This window comes from Cotesia typhae, unplaced genomic scaffold (genome assembly GCF_013202065.1).
Source record: "Cotesia typhae breed Kobodo isofemale line unplaced genomic scaffold, CoteBio_Ctyphae contig_33, whole genome shotgun sequence".
NCBI classification, from domain to species: Eukaryota; Metazoa; Arthropoda; class Insecta; order Hymenoptera; family Braconidae; genus Cotesia; species Cotesia typhae.
The window spans coordinates 2,804,662-2,819,627 of NW_027423741.1; the positions used below are offsets into that span (position 1 = coordinate 2,804,662).

At 30.6% G+C, this 14,966-nt stretch overlaps 2 protein-coding genes and 1 long non-coding RNA gene across 3 annotated transcripts; 2 read left to right on the top strand and 1 right to left on the bottom strand.

Annotated features, from left to right (window-relative positions):
• The first annotated feature begins 223 nt into the window (after positions 1-223).
• Positions 224-716, top strand: LOC141526409 (uncharacterized). The gene is made up of 2 exons (XR_012479020.1): positions 224-361; positions 535-716. It is a non-coding gene; the product is annotated as an uncharacterized LOC141526409 (long non-coding RNA).
• A 1,297-nt stretch (positions 717-2,013) lies between these two features.
• On the top strand, positions 2,014-3,961 carry LOC141526240 (protein HGH1 homolog). The gene is made up of 6 exons (XM_074241120.1): positions 2,014-2,227; positions 2,352-2,592; positions 2,689-2,925; positions 2,998-3,282; positions 3,557-3,718; positions 3,797-3,961. The coding sequence occupies exons 1-6, from the start codon at positions 2,143-2,145 to the stop codon at positions 3,903-3,905; spliced, it is 1,119 nt and encodes a 372-aa protein (XP_074097221.1). The 5' UTR covers positions 2,014-2,142; the 3' UTR covers positions 3,906-3,961.
• Positions 3,897-12,101, bottom strand: LOC141526239 (uncharacterized). Its single transcript, XM_074241119.1, has 8 exons — positions 12,050-12,101; positions 10,899-11,807; positions 10,562-10,616; positions 8,602-9,011; positions 5,861-7,799; positions 5,220-5,606; positions 4,754-5,139; positions 3,897-4,670 (listed from the first exon to the last, which is right to left on the bottom strand). Exons 4-8 carry the CDS (start codon positions 8,884-8,886, stop codon positions 4,311-4,313), a joined length of 3,357 nt encoding a protein of 1,118 aa, XP_074097220.1. The 5' UTR covers positions 8,887-9,011; positions 10,562-10,616; positions 10,899-11,807; positions 12,050-12,101; the 3' UTR covers positions 3,897-4,310.
• Between the last annotated feature and the right edge of the window lie 2,865 nt (positions 12,102-14,966).

Consider the following 14,966-nt stretch of genomic DNA (forward strand, 5'->3'; position numbering starts at 1 on the left):
ATACCTGATTTGAGTTTCTGTGATAATCAGTGATGAGTTTACCGTCAGTGATTTATTTAAAAACCATTATTTAAAAGTTTATTTGGGTGATTCTTAAAAAAAAAAAAAAATAATAATTCGAATACGTGACACACCTACAGAAAAAATGGACTCGTCCGAGCGCTGGTGCGATAAAATCCCGGGGCGTTGCTGTCTTGTTCGTACGGACCTGAGTTTTAAGACGACCAATCGCTGAGCCGCTACTCCGGATGTTATAACGGGAAAAATTGAATTTGATTGGCTGGTAATCGTTACACGCGGTATCATAAGCAAAAGCGTTTCAAGAAACTTACATAACTTTTTGTTGAATTTTTTAAATGGAGTAAGTACATTTAAAGTCGTCCCAGTAAGAGTTTGGACCTCGGGTTTTTTCGGATTTTTACCCCCACTATAGCGCAATATTCATGCACGCTCTAAAAAAAAGATTACTCCGCCTGAATGAAATAGTCCTCATGTAAAGAGCCTAACAAACATGTCATTTTTTGTAACCTGCAGGTGGCGACAGTGGTTATGGCAGCTGCGAAGGTAAGGTAGGTTACAGCTGACGACTACTGTTTCGTAAATTAACAATTAAACTATGATTCAATAACAAATTTATATAATTTAACAATATTGTAAGATAATATTATATTAATGTATCCAACATTTTGCAAGCAATAAACGAAAATATATCTTAACTTAAACTTTAATTCTTATCCTTATAAATATCATTTTTTATTTTTCATAAGCCTCAGTTATTACAGTTCTATTCCAGTTGATATTTTAATTGGTATAATATGTATTTGTTTTTCCTGCATTAAATAACAAATAAAAATCGCACTACAATATTGTTGTTATACTTTTGGTATGACATTATATTATAAAAAATGTCATTTTCATTAATATTTTAATAAGTAACTGCATAACCAGATTTATTGTTAATTGATTAATTTTCTTATACATTTTTAATTTTATTAAATGTAATGTGGAAAATAAGCGGATTAAATTTCAGTATATTATATTAAATTAAAAAAAGAAAAAACAATCTACTCGAGCCAATAAAAAATTTTAGTGAGAGCGAAGTTCTTTTGGAGCAAGATAAAATTTTATTATATCAAAAAAAATTTTACTTTGTTGAAAGCAAAAAACTTTAATTATTTCAAAGTATTCTGTTGAGTTGAAAATTTTTATTTTCTGTGCAGAATTTAATATGATTTGAGTTTTTTTCATTATCATTGTATATCATGATAATTTCTTATAACAATGAATCAGCTCTGATTTGTTTCCTTTTTATTTGAATACTAAAAATTTTATTGCAAATGCTAATAATTAATATCTGTTGACAGTAATTGGACAATGTTGTAAATTACATATCTAAAATATCAAGTATATTTTTTTAGCTGAACTAAGAGTTATTTTATGAAATATATACAATGGTCATTTCATTTTATAGAATTTCACTATTGAAAATTGCCAACAATTTATTATAATTTTCTCCGATGTTGTTGAAGACCACGTGATGATTTGAAAAAATTCTCACATTTTTGTATGATATCTTATAATATTTATAATATAAAGACTTGAATCTGTGATTTAATTAAATAGTCTTTATTCCCGTTCCCTTACTTAAATGAAAAATTTCTTAGATAATGATTAACAATTAGTACAGTCATTAATGTTCATTACAATAAAAATATCGTTATTAAATATAGTGTAAATTGTTTGACTCATTTTATAGTGAGTAAACCTACAATCATAATAAATCTAGCAATTTTTTGCTACTAATTTACAATAAGAAATCCATTCGTAATTGAATATTTCCGCGATTACAGAAACATAAGTGAGCGCCATCTATTTTTTAGTTCTTAAGGAGATGCATATTACTTTTTAAAGTTGTTCCCTGCGTAAGGATACAAATTACGGGTACTTATTGTCAGGCGCATGCGCTAAAATGAAAATTGTGATGGAAGGGGATTTCCTCCGAAAAGACCCGAGGTCCAAACTCTCACTGGGACGACTTTACTTTTGGTGGACGGCCGAATGGATAATCTCTCAGAGCCAATTGTAATAATAATACTTTTGGTGGATGCTTCTGATAATTGTCAAATATAAATATTAAATACAATGGACTCGCTAAAAGAACTGGTTGAGTATTTAAATTTCGACGCTCGGCTTGATCTCCAATCTGTTGCTGTACAGAATATTCTTGGTAAGAATTTTAACCATTATTATTATTATTATTATTATTATTATTACACTACTACTGATTAATATTATTATGATCGAAGGTGATGCTTTTTCAAGGCTTGCTTATTAATCAAATGTAATTACAGGTCTTACAAATACCGAGAAAGGCAGAGAAATGCTGCTGAGCTGTCCGGAAATTTTACGACAGTTTATTTTACTCTGCCAAGTTGATTCCAAGAGACTTGCAGTTGCTAAAGATGCGGCACGTGCTCTGATAAATATATCTGGTGATGAAGCTGGTGCTAAAGCTTTGCTACTTATTTCAGAGGCCTCTAAATGTGAATTGAATCAACGACCTACTGACAATCTTATTCACGTTTGCTTCAGGTAATTTTTCTGATCATCAATTTAGATAAAAAAATTCCCTGAATTTATAAATTGTTTTTATTATTAATATTAACATGTCGTTGACTTAATTTGTAGTTTTATTCTAGATAAAGATAATTCACTTACAGATCAATGCTGTATGATTCTGTCAAACATGACAAGACCGGCGGCTCTGGTAGATAGAATAGTTAGTCTTATTGAGAAAGCTGATTGCAAATGGGATAAAATTGTTTACGCATTTGCTTACGCCGATAAGTATAACACTAAAGGTGCTAAGCTTCATTATCTTGGACCGACGCTGAGTAATTTGAGTCAGTCTCCAATTGTCAGAAGGTCAGGTTGTTTAATATTTACTCTCAAAGGTATAAATAAACTTGTTTTGTAAATAAGGATTATTTTTAACAGCCGGTTAATGGATCGAGACCTTCTCATAATTCACAAGCTTCTTCCTTTCGTGGAGTACAAAGATAGTTTGGTGAGACGAGGTGGCATCGTAGGAACTCTCAAAAATTGTTGTTTTGATATTGACAATCATCTTTGGCTTCTTAGTGATCAAGTAGACATTCTTTCGCATTTACTGTTGCCTTTGGCTGGTCCAGAGGAATTTGATGATGAAGATAATGATAAATTACCAATTGATTTGCAATATTTACCTGCTACTAAGGAACGAGAACGTGATGTAGACATTAGGTAATGATATTTCGCCTTCCAGATGAACAATTAAAAATAATTTAATGGACAAATGTGCAGAAATGCAAAAAAAAATTTTTCTACGCCCTGATGGCTCCCGGGATCCACCTCGGATGCCATAAGGGCGTTTAATAATAATTCTATTTTTTTTTATAAGTTCAAAAAAATTTTTAATTTGGAGAAAAATTTTTTTTTTTGCATTTCTTTAAATTTTTTTTGGATTTAAAAAAAAAGGTTTTTATTTAATTTCTGTATAAATATTTTTATTTATTAGAACTATGATTTTGGAAGCGCTGTGTCAATTATGTGCTACTAAAGAAGTGCGAAAAATAATCAGAGAAAGAAATGCTTACGTTATTCTCCGGGAGTATCATAAGTGGGAAAAAGATAAAGCTGCCTTGCTAGCCTGTGAAAATGTCATTGATATATTAATCAGGTAATTAACTTTTATTATTTATAATAAATAACAAAATACTTTATATTAACAGTATTGTTTTTTTTTAATTTTTTTCAGAACTGAGGAAGAAATAGGAATAAATAATTTAAAACAAATAGAAGTTCCATCGAAGTATTCGGAAAAATTTCAGGAAATTGATAAAGAATTTCTCAAGGAATTAATGTGAAATAAATTGTTTTTATTAATTTGATAAAATAAAGAAATTGAATGAAATTACAATAATGAGATACAGAGTAAAAATTAACATTAAGCCTCCTAAAATAATAAACGTGTAAAAATAATTGCACGTACCCGTATTATAAGTTTGATTAAAGTAATCAGGTCACTTAAAACAATGATAAGTATGCTAATAGATTTAATGTGTATCTTTTAATTTTTTTTTTTTTTTTTTTTTTTTTTTTTCAATCCAATAGCGGTTTAATTTAAAACGATGGCAACGGAGCCAGATTAAAAAAGTTGATAACAGTCTTAAATATTGCAAATATCCCTGATATATAAATAGACACTACTTGCAACAGTTAAACTTATAAGTTATAATTACCCGTGGGTTTTAAAAAGTAATAAAAAGTCTTCAAGGTAAATAACCTAAACCAGCTTCTAAACTGACAGAACTTCGCATACTTGAGATACTGCTGGATCTTTTGCAGCTTCTTACAGACTCTGGTCCAAAGACTGCTGCTATTTCAGCGGTTTTTTTAATAGACAATGCCTCATGATGAGCTCCAGTCCGGTTCACACCGTTGGAGAATGATTTTTTGTTTCTATCGCTACCACCAACGTAAACTAACCGGCCATGTGGGTCTCGAGCACTCACTACCAGTACTTTCTCATTCTTTGACTTTGATGCCTGCTGAGATTTTTTACCAGGGCTGAATAAATCGTAGTCCAGCGCTAAATTGTCAGAGCTACTTCTCACTGGAGATGGACGCATCTAAAATTGTAATCAGGTGCAGTATAAATAACTTTTACTCATTAGAGTTTATTCATTGGATTTTAAAATAAAACAAGTCCTACCTTATGATATTCTAGACTCTGCGAAGATGAATGACTTCTGCTATTTTTTATTATTCTCGCTCTCTCTGGACTACAATCTCTACTGAGAGTACCTTCTGATGGAATTATACCGCGCTGTCTTAGTTGTTCTAGGATAGTAGGCTGAGTGACGGGCCTCGTCGCGCAATAGCATTTGTTACTTTCAGAACAGCTGTCTGTATCGCAGTTACATATTACCGGATTATTGACAGCTGTCAGTTCTTGTCCGGGAGATCTTCGCGGTAGTGAGCAATAACACTTGTCAGCAGATACGCATGTACATGATTCCGAGTCATAGCTACACTCGCTGCAACTCACGTACCCGCTGCTGCTGCGATTCGCACCCGCGCTACGAGTCACACGCTTGCCTTAAATAAAACAATACTCTTATTATTAAAAACATTATAAATAGTTATGACTTATTATAAAAAAAAGTAATTGAATTTACACGTATCACTGTCCACGGAGTTGGCTACTTTTGATGATCTTCTCCACGAGGGTTTTCTACGGCTCAATCTACTGGCGAGAACTCTGTTTCGGCTATTTCTTATATCACAAGATGAACTACTGTCGAAACTTTCATTGAATTTCCTCGCTGGAAATATCACTGATGTAAACTCAGTTGGTCCAGTTTTTAATTTAGAAACAGAACTTCTGATAGCTCGTCCGAGAAGACAAGATTTACGCGTTGATCTTCTTCTCTGTGGGCGACGTCTTCGTTTCATGATATTTGCTGACCGTTGGTATAATTCATCCTGAGTTAAAGTTGACGCCAACTTCAATAGAAATTCTTTGTACAGAGGTTTTAATTCATTAAAAGACATTCCTTCGGGATCTATAAAAAATACCAAATATTAAATATAAAGTAATCATTTTTTAATAATTTAATTATAGTAATGTTTTATTAAATTTTACAACATCTCTAGAATATTATCTTAAAGTTTCAAATTAATCTGAATAATAGTTTCGGAGATACAGTTTTAAAAAGTTGCGCGCTCTAATCAAGTATAAATTGAGTAACCCTGTTTATTGGCCCTATGGGCTGTTGGGTTTAAATAAAATTAATAAATTAATTAATTAATAACCTACCAATGATAACATCAAGAATATCATCGACACTAGTCAACCCTTCTTGATTTCGAAATTCATCAAACAGTTCTGTGAATCCCAATGGAGTACCACCATGAACATTAGTAGGTAACCTAGTGCTGTTTGATTTCAAAAAACTTCCACGTCTCGGTAGCTCAACTCTCGTCAATAAATCACCTCTCTCGACCTCGATATCACTGACAGAGCGTTTAAGTTTGATACCTTGGCTAATCTTAGCTGCATTTTCAGTTCTACTAATCGGAGGTTCGCTACCAGCACGGTCTCTCTTTCTGCATTTCGGATAACTCGAGTCAGAGGTAAAAGCATCCGAGGAGTGAGACACTTTCTTCGAAAATTCATCGATCCTCGAGACTCTCTGCATTCTTCCCGCGCCATAAACACTCTCCTGGTTCCTCATATTGCGCCTGGGGTCCAGCTGGTCTTTCTTCAAAGGTCTTTCTCGATCGCTTCTATTAAGCTCGTGACGACACGAAGAAACTAAACTCGCTAAACTGTTCCTCTTCTGCTCAGGAATCTTAACATCATCCTGACTGAGAGTGTAAATTTTATCAACATCTTTAAAGTGATCTTCATAAGTTTTGCTTCTATTTCTAGAGTTACGCGTACTTCTTCCATAAATAGAATTATCACAGCTCTTGGAGCTGTCTTCATTACATTTATTAGCCTGGCAAATTTCCTTCTTACCTCGATGAGCATCAAGTCGTTCAGAATAGACTTCATTTCTGCTGTTACTACTATTTCTATTTAAGTCATACGAGCACTGATTTTTCTCATACAACTGAGTCTCTGGCATATTAAAAACCTCTCCAACAATATTATTACTATTTCTCTCAATAAAAGAATAATTATTCTCTCTCCCTTCATCAAATCCTCCCTTATCTTTCCTTTGAATTTTTTCATAATTATTCATCATTCTCGAGTGTACTTCATTTTCATCCTGAATTTTTTCCGTAACCTGAACTTCACCCGGATAAATTTTATTCCTTATATTATTAACACCTTCATTATTATTTTTATTAATTGAATTTCTTCGTTTTACTTCTCTGCTGTTTTCTCTGACAGAATCATCCCTCAGTTCTTTCAAAACACTTCTCTCCTTCATCATCTGACTGTGTCGTTTTCTCGCCTCGGCAACATCCTCAGACCTGATTTCCGAAGTCTTTTTACGCCTAGCAACTTTGCCATTAGTGACTGACCTGGTAGATCCACCATCCGTCGTTGAACCCGACAAAGAATTCTTCTTGGATCTTGGTGGTCTGACGGGATGAGGAGTTGATACCTTGGCAGGAAAATTGTTGTAAGTATTTTTACTGGCTATCGAGGTATAATCAGCAACGCTGGAAGCTACAGAAGCCAGACTGACACAACCCAGACCATTGGTCTGTCTAGGACGTCTGCGATTTGAATCTAGATCTGCCAATAGCGCCCGATACAACGTCGCTGCGGCAGCAACAGCTTCTTCCTCGCTTGAACAGGCAAATACATGACACTCGAGTACTCTCGCTGCTCCGGGACGTCTCATTACCACGGCAAAAAGCGGGGGATAACGGCTAACATCTGTTGCAAGACCTCGCATCGTACGATACAAGTCAGCGTGCTTGTCTTCACTGCCAGGTGTTTGCTCGTCGCCAATTAGCGGGATAAATGCATGGTGATACTCATTGGGCGCCACTTTTGATGATGTGTCAGGTAGTAATCGTCTTACACGCAATCTTAGAGCACTCCAGACCGCTATTCTTCGGAAAGGATTTGTCTTCTCAATGGACCCAGATGTTCGGAATGTCAGACCACGCCTCGATACTTCTAGTTCCGCTGACACAATATTTTCCATGCGTTCCAATAATTGCCTCAGTGGTTCCTGGAGTCCTCGTACACTTGCAATTCTCCCTCCCACTGGCGCTGCGCCTAGATATTTCACCTAAAAAATTATTTAATTATTACTTATAATTCTAATTGTAACATTTAATTAATTTATTTATAATTTTAATTATGATAGATATTGATAGGATAATTTTAATTATAGTTGTAATTGCTTGCGATCAGTAATGTTGCAAATTATTATCTTGACCGTGACTCATCATGAACAAGTGGTACGTGCATGTTGAATAAAGCAATCATCGGATCGGAGATCGGCACAGCGAGAGTTTGTTTAATATAATATGATTTATTTATTTTTATTGTTGTGGTTATTGCCATTAGATATCTTCAATTATTCGACTGTTGTTACGCTCGTATATTTTTACAATCCCGCGAGGAAAGTGATGCGACGAATGGGAAAAAAAATAATGCGTGTGTATTCACAGAAGAGCTTACGTGAAAGTTAACTTTCTTTGTTTGTTAAAAAAAAATATGTATATATATTTTGTTTTAATTACGTTAATTATTGATCAATAAATATTATTCGACTCTGATGAAATGAAAGATAAAAATTAAGAAAATAATATATATAATTTAATGTTTTAAATTTATTTTAAGGAAAGAAAAATAAAAATTTGAATGTCATTAACATAAGTGAAAATATACAGTGTGCAAAATGTGTGAAAATAACAATGGAATGTCTTATTCTTGAGTATAATTTAAATTTTAGATAATAAAATAATAAATGAATCCGGAAGCTATCTGAATAGCAAATCTGATAGTTTGCAAGATAAATTTTATAAATTTCCTCTAATTTTGTTTTCTTCTTTATAAATGAATAAAAATAAAATATATGCAATTACCGGCAAGATAGCGGCCGTGCATTCACCCTTTTCACCGGCTTCAGCCTCGACGGATGCAAACATGGCCTCAATCCGGGCCTGAACGGCGCCATTTATTTTTTTCTGCTCGTCGAGATTAGCATCGCCCAGATTTCCGTAGATACTTCCGTAGACGTCTCCGTAGCTCGAGCTGCATATTGACCTAGTGTCTTCGAATAATGAATCGATCCTGGCTTTGCTCCTCATCGAGCACTCAGATACTGCGTCATTCAGCCGGAAACCTCCTTCGTAGCACGACATCTTCATGTATGTAGCCACGAGGCACCTTTCTCTGGTGCTACTTCTTCAATTACAGATATTAACGATTTGGAATTACTTAAGAGGTGGAGTCACTTCCGCTTTGCCTGAACACATCATTGATCTCATTTTATCTGGAATAAAAATTATTATTATTATTATTATTATTATTATTATTATTATTATTATTATCTTCGTACTGGAAAATGTGTAAAATTGATAAAAAAATTTTAAGCGAATAAATTATTTCAAAAATTTACAATTTGAAAAATTTTAAATTAAATACAATAAATTTTTTTTTTTGCAATTATTTTTAAAATTAATTAAGTTGATAATTGTGTCTTAATTAAAATATTTTCATTTGAAAAATTCTTCAATAAATAATGAAGAAATAAATGACAGTGAAAGTAATTCTGTAATTTTGTTTGTATAACTTTTTGCCGACATTTATAAATAAATATATTATTTATTTATTTTGGTTCCTTATTACTTCTTAAATATTTTAATTAAGCTTTTTTGAGGTTGAAATAAAAAATTATTTCTTCTTAAAATTTTTTTTTCACTTATAAAAAAAAAAACGTTAATCCTTATTGATTTTATTATAATGTATCTGAAAAGATATAAAAATAAATGTGATTACAGCTTTTGAAAAAGAATAATTTAAAATAAAATATTACGAATAAAAACAAAAACTTTCTTATTAAGAAAAAGTGTACCAAATATAATAGTACCCAAATAATTTCAAGTCATTCCGGTTTATTTGAAACCGTTAAATTTAAATACTTACGAGACAGTTATATCAAAGTTCTTTAAATAAAAAAAACCGTCACGATGATATTCAATTTTATCTTATTTATAATATTATTAATAATAATGACAGTAAAAAAGTATTATTGTAATTATTAAATATTAATTATTAATATTTTTATACTATTGAGCTGTTTGATTAATGTATCTCAAAGTTTCATCAGATAATTACAACTATAAGTGAAAATAAACAGCGAGGTATCAAATCTATATAATCAGCGATAAGTCTAACGATAAATGATGAGTTTCGTAAAGAGTATCACGGCTTTATGCTCAATAAAATTACTCAGAAGGTATATTTATCCATTGGATATTGTATATTTAATATGTAAAAGTTCATTATCATTTTCATTAGTGTGATAATCTGTATAGAATCCCAACCGATGAAAGGAGACGCGAACCATGAAAATTGGCTCAAGTTTCTCTATTTCTCTTCTTTGCTTCAGCCTCGGCAATTATTTTTTCGTAAACCATTTTAGTAAAAAGCGATAAAAAAAAAAGTCTTTAGGCTTTCTCGCTTTTCCAGAGACAGAGTTTTAAATCATTATGCCATTTACACCATTAATTAACGATTTTTCTAATTAATTTAACGATTAATATTCCCTGAAAAAAAATAACAAAAAGTAAAAATAATATTAACGAGGCCAGTGTTATTTGGTTACAGCGCTGATTCAAAACTTGTTTTAATTATTTAAAAACTTACTTTACTTATTTATGTATTTATATTTTATATTTATAATCGATTAACGATCAGTTTTTTCACGGGATACTTTACCGGAGCTTGTAAGCAGCGTAGTAGTTCCGACTTAACGTATTCTCAATATCAATTTATTATGCAGATTTAAAACTTACGAAAGAAAGTTGATGTCCTACTTACTCAATTTACTTTATCAGTTTTTTTTCGGCCTAAAGTCATCTCGAAGGTCGTCTTCCTGGATAAGCATTTATTATTATTAAAAATTGGTTATAAATTATTACATTTTTTAGATCATTATAATTATACATGATACTGAAATTGAGAGAGATTTGATAATTTTTAGAATTTTTTTAACAAATAAATTATGGCAAAAAAAAAATTGACACTTAGAAATTTTAAAAAACTAAAAATACAATTTTTTTTAAATAATTTTTTAGAGCAAATTTATTTGTTAAAAAAAATTAAAAAATTGTCAAGTGTCTGGTAATTTTAGCTTCATAATTATGCATGTACGTACCGATTTACTGATTTTATTAAAGATCCTCATATTACCATAATTCCATGATAAATATATCTGTAAATTGAGTGAAAAATTAAAAACAGTCACTTAGAAAAAAAACACATGAGATTTAATGTTATTAAAATCACTAATGCCGTTCACACATTGTTCGCAATCGGAACTAGAGCAGATGAGAATAAAATTCAACACTGGATAATATTAACTCATCAATTGTCTAATAAGTAAGTAAGTAATTCAATAAATAAATAAATAGTAAAATAAATTCACAACACTGATATTGTAATTTAAATCACAAACAATAGATATCTTTAAACAATGAGCGGTTTTATCAGTTCCCAAGGCGAAGATTACCTTGAATGCGCTTAAATCTTGAGCACGTCACTGAGCAGACTAGATTGTAGGAACCGAGTGAAGAAATATATCAGAGTACCGAGTGTGGAGAGGCAAAGAGTTACACTGAACATGAAGAACTACACTAGTAGACTTCCCTGGTTCTGTTGCTGTTTGAGATTACGGGTGTGGAGTACTTACTAGTAAGCACGATGAGAGCACACACTCCTCGTTAATTCGTGGCGAGAGATGTAGAATTATATCGCTTCTGCTTCTGTTGTTGCTGTTCAGGTGAGCCCGGCTTCCTCAACTTTAATGTAACGGTACCGCTCAGATCGTCTTCGAGACTCACCGAACCACACTTTGGCTTACTCTGAGCTGAGCTCAGTAATTTTTATGTGAGAAGAGTCCTGTTATTCTAACCATAAATGATATGCTCAAGACTTATTTCATTCTCTCTTATTTTTATATTCTTCTTTTATAATCAAATCATATATCATCAGAGTTGTAAGAGTTGGGAGTAGTGAAATTTCATCATTTTTATTCTTACTCTATTGTTGCTAAATTTTCAGCAAACTAAAAAATAAAAAAATTGATTAATAAAAATTAATTTAGCAGGTATTTAATAATTTTTGTAACAAATAAATTATAGAAAAAAAAAATGACATTTAGAAATTTGAAAAAATTAAAAATGCAATTTTTTAAAAATAAGTTTGTTAAATAAAAATAAAAAATAGTCAAGTAATTACTAACTTTTATGTAATTACATATTATTAAAATTTTAATATAAAACATAGGTAAGAAAATTAATTACATACCTTTTTTTTTTTCAAGTTTTCAATTTTGACATTTTTTTACAGGTTAGAATTAAAATAAAAACAATGTCTGAATTCTAGAATGCGGAAGAAATGGCTGAGTAGGTATTTTGGCATCGGTTGGATTGTTTTTTGAAAATATTCATTGTTTGCATAATATTCATGACTCAGTGATTTTATTTTAATTTATAAAAGTTATTTTACAGGAGGTAAAAGAGTGAAATTGCAGTAGCGTTAGGTCAAGGATAACAGGACGTCGAAGAATTGGAACGTCTTATCAGATCCGAAGATTAATCATCGTCATTCAATGCCTGAAAAATATATATAATTTATATTACAACAAGTTTATTTGAATAAACTTACAAATTAGGGCACCTGTTGCGTACGTGAAAGAGGATGAATGATAAATTTTAAGTGTTTGTAATAAGCACCTTGAGTATGTTCCTGAGAGCAACGGTTTCAGGACATAAACTTATCACAGTTGAACAGTCAAGGACCGTTGTGTATTTTAAGATTTTTATTCAGAAAACACAAGAGCTGTACATACATCACACACCTATTGAGTTTATAATCTTGGAGCTGGACTTACAATACGTCTCAGAGCATCTGTTGTACGTCACCTTTGAAAACTGTTCTTTAATAACTTGCGTAATCTAACTGCTTTCTTATTGATATTAAAATTTTTAAAGCTGAGAAAAAAATCCATTGCTATGTTTACAGCCGAGTATTTATTTTATCTCATAAGTGTGTGTGTGTGTGTGTGTGTGTGTGTGTGTTACTAATTTTATTATCGAGTATCGTGTATATATAAATTAACGGTAGTGAGAAATTAGGAAGTGTGAATTTGAGCTGTCAATACGCAACACACGTATTATGTGTTAAAACGTCCATGAAATGGATAAAAACGTAATATCGATGGCTCGTAAATTATGAAAGTCCGTTACGCTTGTAATGTGTGTACCGTCACGGGCAATTATTGTTTATAATTCAGTTGACGACCTTTTTTACATTATTTTATTATTTTTACATTGATTTTGCAATCACGTTGGCCTTGATCGGCTTACAATCAATCAATTGCGCTGACTTTTACTTGAAATTTTTATACTTACTCAATTTAGCTGACAACTGTCAATTTTATAATACTAAAGTTACCAGATGAAAATTAAGTTAGCCGACATCTAAATATTTTTAGAATTTTTTTTATTAAAAAAATTGTACCAAAAATAATTTTTTAAAAGTTTCATTTGTAAAAAAATTTGAAAAACTGTAAGTGCAATTTTTTAAAAATATTTTTTAGTTCTAATTTAATTTTTTAATTTTCTTTTAATTATCAAATTAGAACTAAAAAATTTCACGCATTCATTTTCAAGTTTTTTACAATTAAAAATTTTTTTTTATTATTTTTTCAGTAAAAAAAAAATTACTTATTTTTACAAAAAATTAATTTTAATCAAAATTTTTTATACTAAAAAAAAATTTTTAATACCTGTTAACTTAAGTGTCATAAAATTTTTTTTTCTATAATTTTATTCACTTTTTTTATCAATAAATAAATAATAGTATTTTATCAAAGTCTTCTATTGAGTAAACTAACTTAAAAAAATTTTTTTTTCATTTGATAAAATGTCGGTATTTTTATAAAAATTTAAAAATAGTTTTATGTGAAAAATGTTTTTCAATTGAATAATTAATTATAATTATTAAAATGCAATGTTATCCTCAACGACATAAATGATAAAAGTTATAGTTTTATTTCTATTACTTTCCAAGGTCCCATAGAGTCATCATCATCAATTGATGCAAGAACGTGAAGTGTAATTACACAGTCTGCTTCGCTCGAAAAGGAACTTGCTATCAAAGCGATTGTCACTTGAGATATAACAGCCCGTCCAAACAATACACTTAATAAAAAAAAATAGCGTAGATCTAACAATTGTGAAAGTCAGAGCAGTGTGTCGAATGTAATATGTGTTTGCAGGTAAAAACCACCGACTCGCTCTGAGATGTAATTAAGAGCACAGCTAATTAGAACATTAATAAAAAAAAGCATAAACTTAAATAAATAATAAAAGAGATTTTAAAGAGATAAAACCCGAGACCGAGACAATCTCTGTAAAACGTCTCGAGCACGGAGATTTATTAATGTACTGTGACAATTGCATCACGAGTTTCATCACACTCTGTGCGGTATAAGTACTAATGTATGTAATAGTACCTACCTTTTACTCTACTTAACTGCTAGGTACTAGTTTAATATCCTGTATCAGTTTCTGGTGATAGTATGAGTTGGATTACCTTGCAATATGTCATAAGACGTATCTCCGGGACATATTTCTTCAGGAATCCTATTAAATTACACCTCTGTCATTTTATACCTTTAAAATTATCCTTAAAGTCGGATATCAATTTTATAAATTACCATGTTTGTATAAATGTATATTTTTATATTAATTTTAAGGAATTAAATTTTTTACTAGATGTAAAAAAAATTTTACAAAAGTCAGCAGACATTTGCTAATTTTTTTAATTTTTCAAAAGTCAACTACAATGAAAAAAAAAAATGCTTGAAGAAATTTCCACTAGTATTTATTTTAATTTTCACGAGTTGAATTTTTTTTTATTAAATTTTTTTCACAGTATAAAATAAAATTAGCAGACAGCTGAAAATTTTTAGAATTTTTTTTATCAATAAAATTATTACAAAAAAATTAAAAGAAAAAATTGCACATGTAAAAAATTCAAAAAACTATATGTGCAATTTTTTAAAAATATTTTTTTATTTCTAATTCAATAAATAAAAAAAAAAAATAAAAATTTAACTTTTAATTTTTTTTAATTCCTAGTTGTGGAACTTTTTTAAAAATTTTTTCACAATAATTTCAGTATCATACAAAAATGTTGTTATTATTATTATTATAAA

What these genes read in the sequence shown, in the direction of transcription:
- LOC141526240 (XM_074241120.1), top strand. Translation starts at nt 2,143, where the DNA reads ATGGACTCGCTAAAAGAACTGGTTGAGTATTTAAATTTCGACGCTCGG. An exon ending in CTTATTCACGTTTGCTTCAG is followed by an intron (nt 2,593 to 2,688) that starts GTAATTTTTCTG and finishes CTTAATTTGTAG; the next exon opens with TTTTATTCTAGATAAAGATA. An exon ending in GAACGTGATGTAGACATTAG is followed by an intron (nt 3,283 to 3,556) that starts GTAATGATATTT and finishes TTTATTTATTAG; the next exon opens with AACTATGATTTTGGAAGCGC.
- LOC141526239 (XM_074241119.1), bottom strand. Translation starts at nt 8,886, where the DNA reads ATGAAGATGTCGTGCTACGAAGGAGGTTTCCGGCTGAATGACGCAGTA. An exon ending in GCACGGCCGCTATCTTGCCG is followed by an intron (nt 7,800 to 8,601) that starts GTAATTGCATAT and finishes ATAATTTTTTAG; the next exon opens with GTGAAATATCTAGGCGCAGC. An exon ending in TATTCTTGATGTTATCATTG is followed by an intron (nt 5,607 to 5,860) that starts GTAGGTTATTAA and finishes TATTTTTTATAG; the next exon opens with ATCCCGAAGGAATGTCTTTT.